Genomic DNA, 24378 nt, shown 5'->3' on the forward strand with positions numbered 1-24378 from the left:
AAATAGACATTTCTCCAGAGAAGATGTGTCTTCTCCAGAGAAGACATGTCTAAGACAGATGGCCAAGAGGCACATGAAAAGCTGCTCAACATCACTAATTATTAGAGAAATGCAAATCAAAACTACAATGAGGTATCACCTCACACCAGTTAGAACGGGCATCATCAGAAAATCTACAAACAACAAACGCTGGAGAGGCTGTGGAGAAAAGGGAACCCTCTTGCACTGTTGGTGGCAATGTAAACTGATACAACCACTATGGAGAACAGGATGGAGGTTCCTTAAAAAACTAAAAGCAGAATTACCATATGACCCAGCAATCCCACTACTGGGCATATACCCTGAGAAAACCATAATTCAAAAACACACTTACACCCCAGTGTTCATTGCAGCACTATTTACAATAGCCAGGTCATGGAAGCAACCTAAATGCCCACTGACAGATGAATGGATAAAGAAGATGTGGTACATATATACAATGGAATATTACTCAGCCATAAAAGGAACGAAATTGGGTCATTTGTAGAGACGTGGATGGACCTAGAGACTGTCATACAGAGTGAAGTAAGTCAGAATGGGAAAAACAAATATCATATATTAACGCATGTATGTGGAATCTAGAAGAATGGTACAGATGAACCTATTTGCAAGGCAGAAATAGAGACACAGATGTAGAGAACAAACGTATGGACACCAAGGGCGGAAAGCGGGGGGTTGGGGTGGTGGTGGTGGTGGTGGGATGAACTGGGAGATTGGGATTGACATATATAGACTAATATGCATAAAATAGATAACTAATAAGAACCTGCTGTATTTTAAAAAAATAAAGTAAAATTCAAAACAAAAAAAAAAATAAGGAGTCAGCAAAGTGTAGGCCAAATCTGCCCTGCTGCCTGTTTTGTAAATAATATTTTATTGCAACACAGCCATGGTCATTCAGTTATGTATTTTCTGTGGCTATTTTCATATCACAGAAGCAGACTTGAGTAGTTGCAACATAGACCCTATGCTCTCCAAAACCTAAAATACTTATCTTGGCCTTTACATTAAACTTTTCTGACACCTGAAATAAGTAAATGGCTAAGATATTAATTAGGGTAACATTACCAAGTAAAGTGGACACCAGATATTTGTGCCCCGTATCCTTTTTCCATTCTGTTAAGAAACAGCACCAGATTTAGAAGTGTTCTTCAACTCCCTCATCTCAAACTGTCTTGGTGACATCTGACCCCAAGCAAGGCCAGTGAGATACAATCATCTAAAAATTGACATTGTGGAAGGGAAGTAGTGGAGCTTAGTAATTCCAGAACCAGTATCCAAAGGGACGGGAAGAAAACAGGCATAAACTCCCTCTCTAAAATTCCCCTGAAAGGACAGAAGTAGTGGCTATCCATGAATTTGTTATTTTAACTCTAAGAGTTGTCCTGGTTCTATCTCTCACCAAACATGTTGTTCAATTTTCCCTCAATTCTTTGAGTTACGCTACTAGCCATCCAATAAATTTCTTGCTTTAAATAGTGTCAGCTTCTCCTGCTTATAAAAAGTAAAATAAAACCCTTAACTGACACACATTAACATTTGGCAGACATGGCTCTTGATTACTAAAGTTGGTTGCCTATGAAAATAAAATTATTAAGAGATAATATCAGTTAGGAAAGCGAGCTTACTCTGGAAGAAAATTGATATAGCTGTTATTAGAAATCCTGACTTCAACATAATTCTGTAGCCATTATTCTCTTCCTACCATCCCCTTCTCTGAAAACAGGCTCTCTCTCAGATCCCTTGGTCACCACCTTTGTGTGGATATAATATTGCTACTATATATGCAGTAATGCTCCTTCCACATTTCTCATTCACACTTCCATACTTCTTTAGGTTTTCACATGCAAAATCTAAAGAAACAGTACAAGAAAGTAAAACCAGAAACTGCTGCAACATTTTCAAGTCATGTATGAAGCTCCAAAGATTTTGAATGTGGATCTAACAGTGCATGATTAAGTGTTGAATTCTTACACTTGGCCAGACTATTCAATTATTTACTATGACAATTTACTGCTTTATTTTTATTTTCTTTTTTTATTTTTATTCCTACTGGGAACTATACCTAGATGAAACTATTCCTAATTGAACTTATGTGACAGCCCTGGCCTTATATTTGACACTTATGTAGGATCACTGCTTCTCTAACTGATTAAGTAGCAAATCTGGTACTACTTCTGCTTCCTCCTCTACTAAGGAGGAAATACCAAGTAACCAACATTAGTAGACTGAAGAGTATTTTTCCTCATTCTATGTTAATTTTGTGTCAAAACATACATCTTATATTTTTACGTAGTTAATAAAAATTTGCTTCCAATCCACCATTTGACTTCATTGTGTATAGTTTGAATTTATAAGCTATATAAAAATGGCAGAGGAGGAGAAAAAAAAAAGGAAACAAATTCTATCCTTGGTATTTCTATTCACTCTATGTGGTAAGAGTGAACTGGGACACACACATTACACAGTTGCAAAGAATACAATAAAATGCATTTAAAATACGTTTGAAAACCTCATTTATTGATATTTTAATAAAGTTAAATATTTGGCTTAGAAATACCTTTCAGAATGTTTCAATTTTATGTCTGCTTTTCATAGCATCCTTTCAGTTTTGATAGCTAATATGGTAATTTAGGACTTCCTTGGTGGCGCAGTGGTTAAGAATCTGCCTGCCAATGCAGGGGACACGGGTTCGAGCCCTGGTCCGGGAAGATCCCACATGCCGCAGAGCAGCTAAGCCCGTGTGCCACAACTACTGAGCCTGCGCTCTAGAGCCTACAAGCCACAACTACTGAGCCCACATGCCACAACTACTGAAGCCCACACACCTAGAGCCCGTGCTCTGCAACAAGAGAAGCCACCGCAATGAGAAGCCCACGCACCGCAACTAAGAGTAGCCCCCGCTCGCCGGAACTAGAGAAAGCCTGCGTGCAGTAACAAAGACCCAATGCAGCCAAAAATAAATATAAAATAAATAAATAAATTTTTTTAAATATATGGTCATTTAGAATATAGCATTATCTTATTTTTTTTAAAGCACAGCTGCTACCAATTATTAATATTGGTATGTATGCCATTTTCAGACACTAAAATTAACTAACCTCTGTACTCTTCAACTTTTGTAGTTCATTTTCCAGCATCAGTTTCTCCTCTGACAACACTTGGAGGTCACTTTGAATCTGTGTGTTTTTCTAAAAGAAATATTATAACTTCATTAATAATGAAAAGCAAACATATCAATATAGAGAGGTTATTTGGGCACTTATTTATTAAAGTAAGAAAGTCTTCATTAACTCATAAAAATAATGAACCATTGGTATTAATCTGCATAGTGAAGTTATAAGTGGTGCTGAAAGAGGCAAAGGAACTATCAGTGATAATGGAATTTCAAAAGACTGTGGGAATGGAATATTACTCAGCCATAAAAAGAAATTAAATTGAGTTACTTGTAGGGAGGTGGATGGACCTAGAGTCTCATACAGAGTGAAGTAAGTCAGAAAGAGAAAAACAAATACCGTATGCTAACTCATATATATGGTATCTAAAAAAAAAAAAAAGAAAAAAAATGCTTCTGAAGAACCTAGGGGCAGGACAGGAATAAAGACGCAAACGTAGAGAATGGACTTGAGGACACGGGGAGGGGGAAGGGTAAGCAGGGACGAAGTGAGAGAGTGGCATGGACATATATACACTACCAAATGTAAAACAGACAGCTAATGGGAAGCAGCCACATAGCACAGGGAGATCAGCTCGGTGCTTTGTGACCACCTAGAGCGGTGGGACAGGGAGGAGGTATGGGGATATATGAATATGTATAGCTGATTCACTTTGTTATAAAGCAGAAACTAACACACCACTGTAAAGCAATAATACTCCAATAAAGATGTTAAAGAAAAAAAAGACTGTGGGATGTTATAGTTCAGTATTTTAGAAGTGAAGTGTTTCTGAGTGACAATGAAGTCTAATAAAATCAAAAGAATAGACAAAGTTTTCCAGCTCACATATGCATAACACTCTTGAATAAACTGACTCTCTTGACATATCCTGACAATTTCTAGACTCTATTAACAACATCAAGGACAAAGTACAATTTCAAACTGAAAGCACTATACTTACAGCCTCTAACAAAACTTGCTCATTCATAGCTCTGAAAAACAAACCAAAAATATCTATAATGTATTATAATTTTAAATTTATATTTTTATTTATGCAATATCCTTATACATTTTCTTTGTAAAAACCTTAATAAGGTTAGAGTAAACTTTGACTAGCATTCCAAAAATTCAATGCTCTTCCTAGAGATACTGTTAGCTTGCTGTGTCTCTTCCCAGAACTTGTTCCATGGATTTATATAACACTTCACGTACCCATTCAATTCTATACTTTTTGTTAGTGGGCTGGATGTCTGTTTTGTTTTCTTTTTCACATAAATGATATCATATATGTTGTTCTCAACTTTTTCACTTAACACAATTTCTGAAATCTATTCATATCGGTAAACATAGATTTCCCTCACTCCTCTTAAATACAACTTCTTATTCCATAGCAGGATTTGGCAAACTTTTTCTGTAAAGAGTCAGATGGTAACTATTTTAGACTTTACAGGCCAGGTGATCTCTGTCACTACTACCCAACTCTGCAAAAGCAGCTACAGATGATGGGTAAATGAATGGGTATGGCTATGTTCTAACAAAACTTTATTTACAAAAATAAGCTGCAGGCTAGATTTGACTCATGGACTGCAGTTTGCTGACAACTGTTCCATAGTATGGATAAACTATATTTTTGACTAATGAGTTTTTTTATTCATTATAATCAGAATTTTTTAAAGCTTTATTAAGATATGATTAACATACCATAAAATTCACTCATTTAAAATATACAATTCAATGGCTTTTAATATATTCACTAAGTTGAGTAACTATTACCACTATCTAATTTTAGCACATTTTAATTACCCTGGAAAGAAACGCTGTAGCCATTAGCACTCACTCTCCATTTCTCCCAGCACTGCCTCAGCCCTGGCAGGCATCAGTCTATTTTCTGTCTCCACAGATTTGCCTATTCTGAATATTTCACATAAACAGAATTGCACAGTATGTGGTCTTTTGAGACTGTTTTCTCACACCTAGCATAGTGTTTGTATCATGTATCAGTACTTTGTTCCTTTCTATTGCCAAATGATATTACATTGTATGGATATGCTCATTTTATTTATTCATTCATCAGTTTATGGACATTTGGGTTGTTTCCACTTTTGGGCTATTATGAATAATGCTACTATGAACATACATGTACAAGTTTTTGTGTGGACCTATGTTTTCATTTCTCTTAGGTATAAACATAGGAATAGAATTTCTGGGTCATATGTTAACTAAATATTTAACATTTTGAGCAACTGACAAACTGTGTTCCATAGCAGATGTACCACTTACATGATGTACCAGCAGTGTATGAGGGTACCAATTTCTCTACATCCTTGCCAACAATTGTTATTGTCTCATTTTTATTATAGCCATCCTAGTGGTTGTGAAGTGGTATATCATTGTAGCTTTGATTCCCTAATGACTAATGACGTTGAGTATCTTTTCATGTGCTTATTGACCATCTGTATATCTTGTGTGGCAAAACGTCTATTCGGATTATTTGCCCATTGTTAAACATGGTTATTTATTCTTTTTATTACTGAGGTGTAAGAGTTCTTATGTATATTCTGGGTGCAAGTCCCATATCAGATACATGATTTATGAATAGTTTTCACATTCTATGAGTTGTCTTCTCACATTCTTAATGGTATTAAGAACCTGCAGCACAAGTTTTTAATTTTTATGTTGAGTTTATCTATTTTTTTTTTTCTGTTGTTGGTTGTGCTTTTGATATCTTATTTAAAAAACCATTGACTGGGACTTTCCTGGTGGTCCAGTGGTTAAGAGTCCACGCTTCCAATGCAGGGGTCCTGGGTTCCATCCCTAGTCGGGGAACTAAGATCCCATGTGCAATGCAGTGTGGCCAAAAAAATTAAAAAAAAAAAAAAGAAAGAAACCATTGACTAAGTCAAAAATATTTACTCCTGTGTTTCTTTAAGAGGTTTATAGTTTTAGCTCTTAAATTTAGGTCTTCGGTAATTTTGAGTTAATTTTAGTGCATGGCACAAAGAAAGGATCCAACTTAATTCTTTTGCATATGGATATCCAGTTCTCCAAGCACAGTTATTAAAAAAACTATTCTTTCCTCACTGAATTATCCTGGCCTCCATGTTGATAATCAGTTAACCATAAATAAATGTAATGGTTTATTTCTGGATATCATTTCCATTCATTCTATTCCATTGATCTACATAGGTCTATCCTCATGCCAGTACGACATTGTCTTAATTACTACAGGTGTATTTAGTTTTAAAATCACTAAAGTGTGAGTCTTCCAAAGTTGTTCTTCTTAAGATTCCTTTGACTATTCTGGGTTCCTTGTATTTCCACATGAATTTTAAAATCAGCTTGCCAATTCATGCGAAAAGAAAGTTGGGATTTTGATAGAGATTGCATTAAATCTGTAGATCAATTTGGGAAATACTGCCGTTTTAAGATTAGTTAAGTCTAACAGTCCATGAAAATGGGATGTCTACCTGTTTGAGTATTCTTTAAAGTACTTTCAGTGTTTTGTAGTTTTCGGTGCACAAGTCTAGCACTTCTTTTGTTAAATTTATTCTCATTCTCTTTGGTGCTTTTACAAAATGGAATTGTTTTCTTTATTTCATTTTTGGAATGTTCCTTGCTAGTGTATTACTTTCCTAGGGCTGCTATGACAAGGTATCACAATCTGGGTGACTGGTGACTTAAAACAACAAGAATTTATTCGCTCACAGTTCTGGAGACTATAAATCTAAAATTAAGGTGTTGGTACAGCCATGCTCCCTCTGAAACCTCTAGGGGAGAATCCTTCTTTGCCTCTTCCAACTTCTAGTACTCCCTAGCATTCCTTGGACTGTGGCAGCGTACTCCAATCTCTGCCTCCATGACAGTCTTCTCTCTGTGTGTATTTGCCTTCTACAATATTATTATAAGGATACCAGTCATATTGGATTAAGGGCCCATCCCCCTCCACTATGACCTCATCTTAACTAATTACATCTACAATGACCCTATATACAATTAAGTTCATTCTGAGGTACTAGAGGTTAGAGCTTCAACATGTATTTGGTGGGGGGGGCACAATTCAACCCATAACAACTACTGTATTAAAATATAATTGATTTTTATTTATGAATTTTGTATATTGCAACCTTGTTAAGTTACTTCTAATAGTTCTAATAGATCCCTTAGGACTGTCAATAGATAAGGTCATGACATCTGCAAAAAGAGGTAGTTTTCATTTCCTTTTCTTCTCTAAATGCCCTAGATAGAACCTCTACTACAATGGTGGACAGAAGTGGTAAGAATGTCCTATTTTGTCCCTGATCTTAGAGAGAATATATTAAGTTTTTTCACCATTAAGTTTTTTCATTAATATATTAGAGAGAATATATTAATTATGATGTTAGTTATAGGTATTTGTAGATAGTCTATCAGATTAAGAAAGTTCCCTTCTATGCCTAGTTTGTGGAGTATTTTTATCATAAAAGGCTACTGGATTTTGTTAAATGCTTTTACTTTGTCTAGTAAGCTAATCACGTGATTTTTTCTCCTTTATTCAATCAATATCATGTATTACATTTATTGATATCTGCATTTTATTTATTTTATAAATTTATTTATTTAATTTATTTATTTTTGGCTGCCCTGGGTCTTCGTTGCTGCGTACGGACCTCCTCTAGTTGCAGCAAGTGGGGGCTACTCTTCATTGTGGTGCACGGGCTTCTCACTGCAGTGGCTTCTCTTGTTGCAGAGTGCAGGCTCTAGGCGTGCGGGCTTCAGTAGTTGTGGCTCATGGGCTCTAGAGCGCAGGCTCAGTAGTTGTGGTGCATGGGCTTAGCTGCTCCACGGCATGTGGGATCTTCCCGGACCAGGGCTCAAACCTGTGTCCCCTGTGTTGGCAGGCTGATTCTTAACCACTGTGCCTCCAGGGAAGCACGATATTTGCATTTTGAACCAACTTTGCATTCCTGGGATAAACCCCACCTGCTTGTGGTATATAATCTTTTTTATATGTTGTTGGATTCGATTTGCTAGCATTTTGTTGAGTATTTTTGTGTTCATATTTATAATATATTGGTCTGCAGTTTTCTTGTGACACTGTGGTCTGACTTTGGTATCAGAGTAATACTAGACTCATAGCATGAGTTGAGAAGTATTAACTCCTCTTCTACTTTTTGAAAGAGTTTGTAAAACAGTGATATTAATTCTTCTTTAAATATCTGATAGAATTCATCAGTGAAGCCATCTGAGCATTTCTTGTTGGGAAATATTTTAATTAGTAATTGAATCTTTTTACTTGTTTCAGTTACACTCAGATTTTCCAGTTCTTGAATCAGTATAGTCCGTGTTTCTAGAAATTTGTGCATGTCATGTAAATTGTCTAATTTGTGGTCATACAGTTGCTCATAGAATTCCCTTAGAATCCTTTTACCACAGATGATTGAGCCATACTCCTACTAACAAAAAATGAAATTCTTTCTAGATTTTTGCTATTATCGCAGTGATATGATAAATTTCTTTTTACATATGCCTCCTTGAGAATAGTCCTTTCTCTAGGGTAGATTAAAAGAGGTTTCATGTATAATAAGGCAAACGTTTTGTTGCTATTGTTAAATAAACTATGCTAAATTGTTCTTGAAAGTGGGCAATACCTATGGTACTAGCAATTTAAGAGTATTTATTACACTACGTCTCTGTCAAGACTTGATATTAGAAAACTTCTTTTTGTTAAACTGATGGGGAAAAAAATGTATTGTTGCTGCTTTGCTTTCTATTTCCCTGATTACATATCAGATTGAGCATCTCCTAAAATGTTTATTGGCCATTTTTTGTCTCTTCCTTAAATATCTACATATATATGTACTTCGCCTATTATTTGAAGGTTGTTTGCCTTTTTGTGGAATTATATATTCTTATTATCACTCCTTTCTTCTATATGCACACATTTTTTCTCCCATCCATTGCTTATCTTTTAACTTAGATTCATTTCTGAAGATACTTTTAATTTCAATAGTCAAATGCCTTCCCTATATTTATGATTGTTTTCTGACATTTATGTCTGTAATAAACATTAAATTTAATTTTTTGCATGGAGTGAAGACTCTGTCATTATCTTCTAACCAAATGGATGCCTTTTGCCTTGCCAGTGCCCTAACTGGTCACTGATATTCATTCAAGACTTTTAATTTGCCACCTTGGAATTATGATAATTCCACCTTTGACATAACATACCTACCTGTGATACATGTACCTGGGCTAAAGACAGTTTGAAAGGCAAGACAGCTTATTATCCTTCCTTCTGACTCTTCTGCCTCTTTAGAAAAAACATCATGATAGATTTCTTAATAGGCCTGCTGTCCCCTCAGGACTACACATACATGATTCTGGTGATGGGCAATATTGTCACCAATGTTGACAACTTCATTCCCAAGATCAGTCACCAGATCTAAACACCCTCTTCACCAAAGAGGTACTATGCCTTGGAAAAAATACCCTGCAATCCAATCTCTACTTGGAATCCCAATATGGCCCATAATTGAAGAAAGAACTTTTCAAGGTCCTCTGAGTCTATGCTTACTTGTCCATTTCCCACTATCCACAGACCAAACGGCTAGACAATGCATTGACCAAATCCTGAAAAAAAGGTATATTAGCTTTCCCCAAGGACTAGCATGATTGCCCTAACTTGTTACTGTATAATTCATCCATAATAACGAAATACAATCCTTTTTTCTAAATGTTATCCTATATTATGGTTTTCATCCCACCACATCTGCTTACCACTACTTACCACTAAGCACCTCATAGGTAGACCCCACTCCTTTTTCTGGGAACCCCCTGAGCCTACCCCTCTGAATTAGTATAATTCCTGAGAAAGCTTACGTGACCATAAGCCTTAGATCAGAGCTGACTGGTCCAGAAATAGGCACCTGCCTCTGGCTGCACTGACAATTTTCTCACCAAGGACTTTTAGACTTGGGAAATTCAAATATTATCCCTCAGAGTAACTAAAACTGAAAGATTAGATTTGGGAATTGTCAGCAGTCATGGCCTCCCACCTACAGGCAAAAAGTTAAAAAAGAAAATAGAAGGAAGAAAGAGATCTGCAATAGAAGAAAATGAAGCTCTTGTACAGAGGGGGAAAAAGTGTCTTGATAGTGTTCAAGTTCTGGTTTATACTTGTTTCTGAAATTGAGCCATATTGCTGTTGCCTTCTTAATAAAATTCATCTTTTGCTCAGACCAATTTGAGTTGGGATTTTGTCCCAAGCACTCAGCCACATGACAGAAGTTCAATAAATACAAGATGCTCTTAAAATGTTAGTTTTAAGCTTAAATGACTTCAGAAGTATAAATGCTACAAACTTACCCCCCAAAATAAACATTTGAAAGTTTAATTATTTCCATTCTTTAACACATTTAGTTTTGTGAATTTTAAACAATAAATTAATTTTGTTTCAGTCTCTCTGACTGAATATGGAAAATGCTGACCCAAACAGAATTTAACCAAAAAAATTTACTATTCAAAAATTTTTAAATAAGTACAAAAGAAATGTACATAATCAAATATCAAAATGGTGTCTTTTGAACAGCTGTATCATTATAGTCCCAAAATTATTAATTCTTAAAACTGCACTAAGACTTCTGCCACAGCCTGTTAAAGGATACAACTGTAACAGGTTGTTAAATGGAGGCATCAATTAAGACTCTACGCCCACTGCTTATATCATGAGGAAGATTATATTCCAATAAAGATGTGAAAAAAAATGCAAAAAACAAAAAAAACCAAGAAGAAAGAAAAAAAAGAGGGACTTCCCTGGTGGTGCAGTGGTTAAGAATCCGCCTGCCAATGCAGGGGACACGGGTTTGAGCCCTGGTCCGGGAAGATCCCACGTGCCGCGGAGCAACTAAGCCCGTGTGCCACAACTACTGAGCCTGCGCTCTAGAGCCCACGAGCCACAACTGCTGAGCCCACGTGCCTAGAGCCTGTGCTCCACAACAAGAGAAGCCACCGCAATGAGAAGCCTGCGCGCTGCAAAGAAGAGTAGCCCCTGCTCGCTGCAACTAGAGAAACCCCGCGCAGAGCAACAAAGACCCAATGCAGCCAAAAATAAATAAATAAATAAATAAATTTATTTAAAAAAAAAGAAAAGAGGAAGAAATGAGGCAGGTGACCATTACCACTGAAAAAAACAGTAGGCAGCCAAGGGAGAGTGCTAAAACCTTTCACCCACATGGATAATATAAAAGGGTCAGGAAAGAAGATTTAGAAAGAGTACTTCTAAATACTCTTTACAGAGAGCTGTCTGGTGCCTTGAGCCCTACTCAAACACTTAAGGGAGAGGTGGATATGATGGCCATTATTAGAGAGAGGCACTTTAAGGAGAATACTCAGAAAACTGGTTTATGTTATTTGAATTTATGGAGAAGGAAGGCAGTGACAGTCAAATAAGACCTTTCTTGTATACCTTACCTTTCTTCCCAGAAACATGGAGAACAGAAAATACAAATAGTTAGTGAGAAAGGAGGTAAGAAAAGAGAACAGCCAACCACATCCCCCAGTAGGCTCTAGGGAAAGGGGAGAGAATCCTAACTTGGAATGAAAATGAAAATATTGACTGTAATATCTGACAGGGGATTTTAATTTCCAATTCAGGACAGTGCTTATAATTATATTTAAATTAATTACCTAAGAGTGATCAGAAAAGTCATGGTACTACCCTAGTCTTTTTCTAGAAGCAGAGGGAAAACTAGCCCCAGTAAGCAAATATAAATGAATATAAGGAGTCTGAAAAAAGTTGCTTTGTGATTTTATTCTACACGCCATGCTTTTCAACATAACAATTGTGAAACTAATATAGCCACCTGTAAGAACTGTAGGTCATCCACAATGACTTTCAAGATGCTTCTCGACAAGCAAGCAATGTACTGAGCATATTCTGACCAGAAAATTATACAAAACTTATTCTCTGTATAAGACAATTCAAGTTGGAAATCCTCACCTTTATAGTAACCCATTCAGCTAATCCTTCCCACTGCTTTCTTTTATGCCCAGGAATTTTAAAACCAGTTATAACTAGTACCCATAGTCTAATATGAGGAGCTAGAATAAATAATAGTAATATATATGACTGCTTTAATACCCTGTTCCAATGGAAAGAATATTCATGGAAATCAGCCTCCTACTTTAAGAATGCCCCTAGAACATGCTAAAAGCTTTCATCCGACAAATTTGTGAAAGTTCTTACCCTACCCTTCTGATAGGGAGGACTCTAATGAGATAGAAGAGGGAAAAAGGAAAGTAAGGCCTAACTTGATTACATACCAAGTACCTGACCACCAATTAATGTAAGCCGTTAAGTTCTTTAGTTCCATTTTCAACAGCTGCCCAGGATATCCTTTTCTTTACATTTTATCTGTTATACTCTTCTATTAAATCTTGATCCTTGGACTTCATAATTAAAAAATCTGATCATGTAAACTTTCTCAATTTTTCAGTGCTAATCTAAAGAAAGTTCTTTGAAAATGCTGTGACGTGAGCTTGTCTGAATATGTTTTACTTTAATTTAAAACATTTATTTTAAAAAGAAGTTTATGAGTTTACAAAGAACTATAACTAAGTGAAACATCTATACACAAACTACATTTTGTATGATTATATTTTTTTACTTTTTTAAAACTGTAAAATACACATAAAATTTACCATATTAACTGTTTTTAAGTGTTCAGTTCAGTAGTGATAATTATATTCATATTGTTGTACAATCAATCTCCAGAACTCTTTTCATCTTGCAAAATGGAAACTCTATACGCATTAAAAATAACTCCACATTCCTCATTCTTCCCAGACCCTAGCAACTACCATTCTACTTTCTGTCTCTATGAATTTGACCACTCTAAATGCCTCATATAAGTGAAATCATACAATTTTGTCTTTTTATGACTGGCTTATAATTACTCAGCATTAATATCCTCAAGATGCATCCATGTTGTACCATATGTCAGAATTTCTTTCCTTTTTAAGACTGAATAATATTCCATTGTATGTATATAACACATTTTCTTTATCCATTCATCCATCATTGGACACTTGGGTTGCTTCTACCTCTTTGCTACTATGAATAATGCTACAGTGAACATGGCTGTACAAATATTTCTTCAAGACCCTGATTTCAATTTTGGGGGGTATATTCCCAGAAATGGAATTGCTGGATTTCCATTCCATGATCCAAAAAATCGATCATATTTTTTGAGGAACTGACATACTATTTTCCATTGTGGTTATACAATTTCACATTCTTTATGATTATAATTTTAACTTTTAAAATTATATATATCATAAAAATTAACAACACTAAATTTTTTAATAGTGGTTTTATTTTCTTTTCTATGTTTCCAATTTATCTGAAATAAATATGCACTTGTATTTATAATGATGAAAAGGAGTTATTTTAAAAGCTTACCTCTCTAATTTATTTGCCTGATTTTCAAATATTTTCAACATGGTATTCAATCGATTAGTCATTGTAGAAGTTTCTACTGTTAAAAAAAAGAAAAAGAAAACATTTAAAGGTATTATAAATGGCAGAAGTTATACCTTTACATTGCTATATATGAGAACCAGATAAAGAGGAGACAACAGAAATGTGCAACATATATCAAGGGGACCAAATAAATCAAGTATATCAAGAAACCAAGTAAACCAGAGGGCTTCCTTTGGGAGGGTCAGTACTCCCTAAATAGTCAAAGAGTATACTGGGAGAAGTCAGCTTTAGAAGAAAGAATCAAATTCAGAATTGCTTATAGGCAAGAGAGAGTAATTAAAAATGTTTGCATAGAAAGTAATATGGCACAATAAACAATATTTTAAAATTAATCTGATAATAGTGTAGGACATAATTTTAAATTATGCTTTGTATACAGTAAAGGGTTACAAAGAACGTTAACTATTATTCCTGTCACAATTTGAAATTACAGTTCGCAGGAGGGAGAAAAGGCTCTGCTATGGACTGAATATTTGTGTTCTCCCAAATTCATATGTTAAAACCCTAATCTCCAATATGATGATATTTAGAGATGGGGGTCTTTGAGAGGTAATTAAATCATGAGAATGGAGCCACATAAGACACAAGAGAGCTCGCTTGCTCTCTCCCTGCTCTCTCTCCATTATTTGAGGACACAGCAAGAAGACAGCCATCTGCAATACAGGAAGAAGGCTCTCACCAGAACGTGACTATGCTAGAACCCTGATTTGAACTTCTCAGCCTCCAGAACTGTGAGAAATAAATTTCTGTTGTTTAATGCACTCAGTCTATGGCAATTTGTTATGGAGGCCCCTAAAACAGGCCCATCTCTACGATTCTACTAGTTTAGGAATTACAACTCAGTAGCATAGAATGTATAGATGGGAACATTACACTTCCATTGCCAAATGCAACAGCTTGGGTCCAACTGCTTCTTCCTCAAGTTCTCATTATGAATAACTTTAAAACAGAAGAAAAGAGATCAGAGAACCCATGTCTTATTGAACTGTTCTAGTTAAGGCCCTTTCCTGAGCAGAGTGCCTCTGGTTAACAAAGTGGCTTATACAGTCATTCTGAAGAAGCCAAAATGGTAAAGGGAGATCCAGTTGTTTGCTGTGTATTGTGGAGGGAGGAGGACCTCTCTTCTCTATTATAATAAAGCTTCAGTATTTTATTGATAAGTAAAAAATATTAATAATGCATGCATATTATTTATCAATGGATAGGTTTTTCCTCTTGGGAAAAAATATGAGACAGTCAACATCTAGGATGCATGTTATATATAAAGATTATAAAAACGGGATAAAATGTACATATAGTGCTTTTATCTTGTTTTATCATTTTAAATATCAAGGAAAATGTTTCTAAGCATTTTATATAAAAGTATCTTATTCCTCCTAAAAGCTACACAGCACTCCATTGCTATGAATGTACTGTAATTCATTTAGCCAGTCCTAAAAATGCACGTTGTTACTATGTTTTTACTCTTACAAATATGCTAACAGTAGTACTGTTTATGGAAATAGAAATATAGAAATTATCTATATGAACGTCAATAGAAGAACAGTAAATAAATTATGGCGTAACCATAAAATGCAATACTATATGGCCATTAAGCCTCTTATACATTCATGCATTAATTTGCATTTCCCTGATACTAGTTAGGTCAAGCATCATTTCATATATTTTTGGACATTTTTATTTCTTCTTCTGTAACATGCCTGTTCATATGTTTGTCCATTTTCCTCCTGAGTTGTCTGCCTTTTTACTACTGATTTGTAGAGGCCAATTAATACTAGCATATAGTGTGTAATACAGTTAACAGTCTACTATTAATTATATACTTACTGATATTTTCTAATGTACAGAATTTTTATACTTAACCAAATCTATTGATTTTTTTGTTCTATAGTTTCTAGGCTTTGCTTCATTCTTTAAAAGTCCCAATATAAATAAATTCTCTTAATATTCATTTGTATTTTATAATCATGAGCTATATTATACTTATCAAAACATAAATAAAAATATATTTATAGTTTAATGAATAATTACAAAGCAAACATCCACACAACCACCACTCAAGGTCAACAATTAGGCACCTGGGATTGCCAATATCCTAGAAGCTCTCTATGTGGCCCGCCCCATTCATAACCCTTTCCTTCACCCTATAGGTGCCTACTATCCTTTTTTTTCTCATCTTTATATCTTTTCTACCCTTGTTAGTATCCTTAATGAACAGAGTTAAGTTTTCCTGGCTTTTAACTTATCATAAATGAAAATACTCTACATATTTAGGACTTCATTCAGTCAATAATATGTTTGTAAGATGAATGATGTTATCAGCAGCTAGATTTCAAACATATTCATTATGATATGCTTTTCCAATGTATGAATAGACCACAACTTATTTATCCATTCTACTCATCACAGATATTTGAGATCTCCAATTTGGGAACTATTACAAACAAAACTGGTATGAAAATAGTCCAAGAGTTTAAGGACATGACATCACCAAGACAGCAGAGTAGGAGACCCTAGCCTCTGTCCCCCAACAAAGATCAACAATTGACGGTTTAACAGATTAACAATCAACAGTTCCCAGTGACCTGCTCCACTGAGGAGCCCAGCAGCTTTTACGGCTGAAGAAACCAATGGCCAGCACAGCTACTGCAGACCCCCGCAGAACTCACCAGCTTTCACCCCACAGCTGATACCAGCTGCCTGAGTCCCTCCCTACTCCTCTGCCCCAACCACCACCATCACTGGAGCCCAGTGGCCAACCCAAGCCTCCGTGGCTGAGTGAGTATGAGACACCAGCCTAAACCTCTGTGGCTCATGTAGACCATCACGCGCTTACACAGGGCTAAGCCGCTCCACCTGTACACCTGCATGCTCCCAGCCCAGCTCATCACCAATCGCCACTGCCCTATGCATACCCATCGGGAGACTGTGCAGTCACAGGAGAGCACACCAACAGCCAGATCCCCATAGCTGCTTGTGGGCCCAGATCAGGCCCTGTCTTCTGTCACTGACCTGCACCACTGTACTCACTTGCAGCTAGCCCCTCCAACTGTGCACCTGCACACCCGTGGCCTATCACCAGCCTCCACTGCTGTATGCCTGTAGTGAGACCCAAAAGCCACAGTGGTGCACACTGACCACAAGGACTCCTGAGCTGTCCGTGTGCCCATAGGTGACTCCAGCCCTTGCTGCCTGTCCTGGCCCCCGCCACAATGTGTGTGTTTGTACCTGGCCACTGCCGCTACACAGGCACTTGCGGCTGGCCCTCACAACTGAGCGTGTGCATACCACCAGCTCTGGCCACTCCCACTGCCTGCCCTGGTCCCTTGCTGCTGTACCTGCAGACAATGCTGAGGACCCCAACAGCCTGTGCAGCCTCTGAAGACCCCCAAGACACATACCAAGGACCACACGGTTGTCAGTGCTATGGACTACAATGGCCTGAGCAAGTGCGTCACAATGCCCCCAGCCAATCCCACCACATGTCCCCACACCTGGCACCCACAGCACTACATGTGGAGTGATGGCGTACTTAGGCTCTCCCCCACCTGTGGTTGGAAATCCTTCCTTACTGAAGTCACTCCATAGAGTCAGGAAGAGATGACTGCTTCTTCAAATGTGCAGGTGCCTACGCAAGGACACAGGGATCACAACAAATCAGGGAGACATGACTCTACCAAAGGAATACATTAAGCCTCCACTAACTGGCCCCAAAGAAATGAAGATACAGGAAGCGCCCAAAAAAGAATTCAAAATAATTGTTCTGAATATGCTCAGAGAGCTAGAAGAGAACACAGAAAAACAATTTAATGATATTAGGAAAATAATACAAGAACAAATGAGAAGTTCAACAAAGAGACAGAAAACATAAAAAAGAACCAAACAACTTTTTGAGCTGAAGAATACAATGAAATATATATATTTTTTAAAAAGTGAAACTACCTCAGACTAAAAAGCTTCTGCACAGAAAAGGAAACCATCAACAAACTGACAAGGCAGCCTTCCGAATGGGAGAAAATATCTGTAAACCATATATCTCATAAGGGGTTAATATCCAAACTACATAAAGAACTCATAAAACTCCATAGCAAAAAAATAATAATCTGATTAAAAAATGGGCAGAGAACTTGAATAGACATTTTTCCAAAGAAAGCATACAAATGGCCAACAGGTACATGAAAAGGTACTCAACTACACAAATCATCAGAGAAATGCAAATCAAAATCACAATGAGATATCACCTCATACCTGTTAGAATGGCTATTATCTAACAGACAAGAGATAACAAATGGTGATGAGGATGTGGAGAAAGGGGAACCCTGATGCACTGTTGGTGGGGATGTAAACTGGTACTGCCACTATGGAAAACAGTATGGAGGTTCCTTGAAAAATTAAAAATAAAACTACTATATAATCCAGCAATCTCACTTCTGGGTGTATATCCAAAGAAGATGAAATCACTATCTCAATGCGATATCTGCTCTCCTGTGTCCACTGCAGCATTTTTTTGGCCGCACTGCATGGCTTGTGGGATCCTAGTTTCTTGACCAGGGATTGAACCCAGGCCATGAGTCCTAACCACTGGACCACCAGGGAACTCTGACTGCAGCATTATTTATAATAGCAAAGACATGGAGACAACCCAAATGTCTACAGACAAGTGAATGGATAAATATGCGCACACACACACACACACACACACGGTGGAATATTATTCAGCCATTAAAGAGGAAATCTTGCCATTTGCAACAACATGGATGGACCTTGAGGGAATTATGCTTAGTTAAATAAGTCAGACAGAGAAAGACAAATACTGTATAATTTCACTTATATGTAGACTCTAAAAACACTGAAATGATAGAAACAGAGAGCATAATGGTGATTGCCAGGAGCTGTGGGGTGGAGAAAATTGGGAAATGTTGGTCAAACAGTACTTTCAGTTATAAGATGATTAAGTTCCAGGGACCTGAGGTCACAGCATGGTGACTACAGTTAATACTGTATTGTATACTTGAAAGCTGCTATGGGAGCAGAACTTTAAAATTCTCTCCATAACAATGCCAACAACAAAATGGTAATTATGTTAGATAAAGGATATGTAAAAAACCTTATTTGGTAAGCATTTCACAATATATATGCGTATCAAATTGTTATGATAAACACCTTAAACTTGTACAATGTTGTATGTCAATAATATCTCAATAAAGCTGTTAAAAAGAAAAAGAGTTTAAAGGTATGCACATCCACAACTTAATTAGATAAAGAAAAGCTATTTTTCAAAGTGATTGTGCCAATGTATACCTCACTCACAGTTACATATCCTTGCCAACACTTACTGTTGTCAGACTTTTTTTTTTCTGGCCACACCACACAGCCTGAGGGATCTTAGTTCCCTGACCAGGGATTGAACCTGTGGCCTCAGCAGTGAAAGCATGCAGTCCTACCCACTGGACTGTCAGGGAATTCCCTTTCTGGTACTGATTTTTAATTTAATTGTTTTGGGGTCTGAAGGCAGACATTATATGACTTCTATTTTTTAATTTATTAAGGTGTATTTTATAGCCTGGAATATGATCTATTTTGGTGTATGTACCATGTGAGCTTGAGAATAATGTATATTCTGTTCTTGTTGCATGAAGTAGTCTATAGAGGTCTATTTTATCCAGCTGAATGATGGTGTTGTTGAGTTCACTAAGTCCTTACCAATTTTCTGCCTGCTGCACCTGTCTACTTCTGATAGAATGGTGTTGAAGTCTCCTGTTATAATAGTGGGTTCATCTATATCTCCTTGCAGTTGATCAGTTTTGCCTCATTTATTTTGACTCTCTGTTGTTAGGCACATACACATTGAGGACTATTGTGTCTTGTTGCAGAACTGACTCATTCAGCATTAAATGCCCCTATTTATTCTTAATAAATTTTTTTTGCTCCAAAGTCTGCTCTGTTCAAATTAATATAGCTACTCCTGCTTTCTTTTGATAAATGTTACCATTATCTTTATTATTATTTATTATTAACTTTATATTTAAAGTTGTAGACAATATATAGTTAGGTCCCAGGAAAAAAAAATCAGTACCAGAAAGACAACATGAAAATCCCAACATATTTTGGCGATTAGGTAACATACTAAATAGCGCATATGACAAAGAAGTCTCAGAGAAACTAAAATACATTTTGAACTAAATTAAAATGAAAATGTAACATCAAATTTTGTGAAATGCAGTAAAAGGGAAATTTATAGCATTGAATGAATACATCACAACAGAAGGAAGATCTTAAATCAATAATCTAAGCTTCTGCCTTTGGAAACCGGGAAAAAAAGACCAAATTAAATCTGAAGTAAGAAGAAGAAAAGAAATAAAAATTAGAGCAGATATCAATGAAAATAGGAAATTACAGAAAATCAATTAAACCAAAAGCTGATTCTTTAAAAAAAATCAAGAAAATGCGTAAGCTAAGAAAAAAGAGATATGACACAAATTACTAACATCAGAAATAGGGGACATCACAACAGATCCCATGGACATCAAAAAATAATAAAAAGATTATGAAAAACTTATGCCAACAAATTTGATAATTTTGATGAAATGGACCAATTCCTTGAAAGACACAATTTACCAAAACTCACAGAAGGAGAAAAAGATATTCTGAATAGAATACATATTTTATATATTAAAGAAACTGGATCAATAATTTGATATCCTTACAAAACAGAAAGCACCAGGATCAGATGACTGCACTGGCAAATTCTACCAAACCTATAGGAAAAATTATACCAGTTATCTACAATCTATTTCAGATGACAGAAGCAGAAAAAACATTTCCTAACTCATTTTATGAGGCCAGTATTACTCTAATACTAAAACAAGACAAAGACATTACCAAGCAAGGATAATCACACACCAATATCTCTCATGAACACAGATGCAAAAACCCCAACAAAATATTAGCAAATTTAATCTGACAAGGTATGGGACAAATTATACACCACAACCAAGTGAAATTTATCCCAACTGTACACGGCTGGGTCAATATTTGAAAATCAGCTAATATACCTATCATATCAATAGTCCAAAGAACAAATATCATATGATCATTTCAAAAGATACAGAAAAAGCATATGACAAAATCTAATACCCATTCGTAACAGAAACTCTTTGCAAACTAGAAACAGAATAAAACATCCTCAACTTGATAAAGAAAATCAAACATAATACCTACAGCTAACACCATACTTTTTAACTTTTTTTTTTTTTTCGGGATTGATAGATCCCTTCTTCTTATTATTAATTATTTATTTATTTATTTATTTATTTATTTATTTATTTATTTATTTATTTATTTATTTTTGGCTGTGTTGGGTCTTCGTTTCTGTGCAAGGGCTTTCTCCAGTTGCGGCAAGCGGGGGCCACTCTTCATCGCGGTGCGCGGGCCTCTCACTATCGCGGCCTCTCTTGTTGCGGAGCACAGGCTCCAGATGCGCAGGCTCAGTAGTTGTGGCTCACGGGCCTAGCTGCTCCGCGGCACGTGGGATGCCCCCAGACCAGGGCTCGAACCTGTGTCCCCTGCACCGGCAGGCAGATTCTCAACCACTGCGCCACCAGGGAAGCCCAACATTTTTATTTTATATTGGCGTATAGTTGATTTACAATGTTGCATTAGTTTCAGGTATACAGCAAAGTGATTTAGTTATACATATACCTATTCTTTTTCAGATTTTTTTCCATAAAGGTTATTACAGAGTATTGAGTAGAGTTCACTGTGCTATACAGTAGGTCCTTGTTGATTATATTATATATAGTAGTGTACGTATATTAATCCCAACCTCCAAATTTATCCCTCTCCCCACCTTTTCCCTTTGGTAACCATAAGTTTGTTTTCTAAGTCTGTGACCTACAGCTAACACCATACTTAATGGTAAGATACTAAATGCTTTCCCCCTAGATCAGGAATAAGACAAGGATGTTCCTTCTCACCACTCCTATTCAACATCATGCTAGAAGTCCTAGCTAATGCAATAATACAAGAAAAGAAAAGAAAAAGTATAAAGTTTGAGAAGGAAGAAGTAAAGTTGTCTTTTTTCACAGATGGCATGACTGCCTGTATAAAAAAGGTGATTCCCAAAGAATCACCAAAAATCTCCTGCAATGAGTAAGTGATTACAGAAAGATTACAGCATACGAGAGTAATATACAGAAGTAAATTGCAATTCCTTTCTTATATGCCGGCAATAAACAAGTAGAATTTGAAATTATAAACACACCATTTACATTAGTACCAAAAAACTCAATACTTAGGTATTAATCTAAATAAATATGTACAGGATTTATATTAAGAAAAAAAACTATCTCATGAAAGAAATCAAAGAAGATACACATAAATGGAGAGATATTCCATGTCCATGGACAGGAAGACTCATTACTGTTAAGACATCAGTTCTCATCAATTTGATCTGTAGATTCAATGCAATCCCAATCAAAAACCCAGCAAGCAAAAAAAAAAAAAAAAAAAAAAGGGGGGCAGACTTGCCTGACGGACCAGTGGTTAAGACTCCAGGCTTCCACTGCAGGGGGTGCAGGTTCGATCCCTGGTTGGGGAACTAAGATCCCCTATGCCACACAGCATAGAAAAACAAAAAAACAAAACAACAACAACAACAAAAACCCAGCAAGTGATTTTGTGTGTATCAACGAATTGATTCTAAACTTTAAATGAAAAGGCAACAGATCCAAAGAATAGAATACAATACTAAAGAACAAAGTTGGATGAGTGACACTATCCAAATTCAAAAACTTACTATAAAGTTACAGTAATCAAGACAGTATGGTATTGGCAAAGAACAGAAAAACAGATCAATGGAACATAACAGAGATCCCAGAAATAGGCCCACACAAATACAGTCAACTGATTTTTGGCAAAGAAACAAAGGCAATTCAATGGAGAAAGGTTAGTCTTTTTAACAAATAGTGCTAGAAAAACTGTACATTCACACGCAAGAAAAATTAATTTAGACACAGACTCAATTCAAAATGGATCATAGATTTAAATGTAAGAGGCAAAACTATGAAATTTCTAGAAAATAACATAGGAAAAAGTCCAGGTTACATTGGGTTTGAAGATGACTTTTAGGCACAACAACAAAAGCACAATCCATGAAAGAAAAGTTCAACTTCATTAAAATTCAAAACTTCTGTCCTGCAAAAGACACTGTTAAGAGAATGAAAATATAAACCACAGACTGAGAAACACATAGCTGATGAAGAACTTGTGTCAAAGATATTCAAAAAAACCCTTAAAACTCAACAATAAGGAAGCAACTGATTCCCCCATTTAAAAATAGGTAAAAGATCTGAACAAATACCTCACCAAAGAAGATATACAGATGGCAAATAAACATGTGAGAGGATGCTCAACATCATATATCATTAGGGAATCACAAATTAAAACAATGAGATAAAATTTAATTTAATTAAAAAAATGATATAACACTATGCACCTTTTAGAATGGCTTAAATCCAAAATTCTGACATCAAATGCTGACAAAGATGTAGAGCACCAGAAATTCTCATGCTCGTTTCTAGTAAAAATACAAAATGATACAGTCCCTGTGCAAGACAGCTTGGCAATTTCTTACAAAACTAAACATACTTTTACTATATGATCTAGCAATTGTACTCCTTAGTATCTACCCAAATGAACTGAAAAACTTCTGTCTGTAGAAACACCTTTGTTTATAGTAGCTTTATTCATAATTGCAAAAACTTCGAAGCAACATAGATGTCTTTCAACAGATGAATAGATAAACTATGGTACATCCATACAATAGATTACTATTCAACAATAAAAATAAATGAGCTATAAAAGCATAAAAAGACGTGGAGAAACCTTAAATGCATATTGCTAAGTAAAAGAAAGACCGCATAATTTCAAATATATGATATTCTCAAAAAGGCAATATTCTAGAGACAACAAAAAGATTAGTGGTTGCCAGGGATTCAGTGGATGGAGGGAGAGATGAATAGGTAGAACATGGGATTTTCAGGGCAGTGAAACTATTCTGTATGATACTGTAATGGTGAATACATGACATTATGCATTTGTCACAATCCATAGAACTGTATGACACAAAGATTAAACCCAATGTAAACTATGGACTTTAGTTAATAATAATGTATAAATACTGGTTTATCAGTTTTAACCAATGTACCACACTAATGCAAAATTTAATAATGGAGGAAATTTTGTGTGAGGAGTGGAGTGGAAAATGGGTATATGGAAACTGTACGTTCTGCTCAATTTTTCTATAAACCTAAAACTTCTCCAAAAAAAGAGTTCATTAATTATGAAATGAAGCAACATCAAGATTAAATGATAGTCTAAAAACAAAAAACAGAATGAAATTCAAAGGTAGCTTTTGTCTTATTGATTAGGCTATGGAATCTAATAGAATTTAGGGAATGAGAAGGGAAGAACAGAATAAAATTTCACTGGAGAAGATGAAAAAGGGTACTTTTAAGAGAAAAAGAGTATACAAGTGAACAGGCAGTACTGAGAAAGAGTAGACATATACCAGTGGAGCCCAAGGACTGAGACAGCTGCCATGGGAAAAGAAACTGAGGAATTTGCAAAAGGGTTTTCTCCACACTGTACAATGTAACCCTGTCC

The 24378-nt window shown here is 36.0% G+C and overlaps 1 protein-coding gene across 21 annotated transcripts in view; it reads right to left on the reverse strand.

Moving 5' to 3' along the window:
* The window catches only part of CCDC7 (coiled-coil domain containing 7), a 319203-nt gene that overhangs the window by 246383 nt on the left and 48442 nt on the right, over positions 1 to 24378 (reverse strand). For all 21 annotated transcript variants that reach the window (XM_068560909.1, XM_068560921.1, XM_068561029.1 and 18 more), the window contains 3 exons: positions 13633 to 13708; positions 4156 to 4186; positions 3141 to 3230 (listed from right to left, as the gene is read on the reverse strand). In XM_068560909.1, coding sequence (XP_068417010.1) covers positions 3141 to 3230; positions 4156 to 4186; positions 13633 to 13708 — 197 coding nt within the window. The remainder of the gene's footprint in view (positions 1 to 3140; positions 3231 to 4155; positions 4187 to 13632; positions 13709 to 24378) is intronic.

The sequence above is a fragment of the Eschrichtius robustus genome, chromosome 1 (genome assembly GCF_028021215.1).
Source record: "Eschrichtius robustus isolate mEscRob2 chromosome 1, mEscRob2.pri, whole genome shotgun sequence".
NCBI classification, from domain to species: Eukaryota; Metazoa; Chordata; class Mammalia; order Artiodactyla; family Eschrichtiidae; genus Eschrichtius; species Eschrichtius robustus.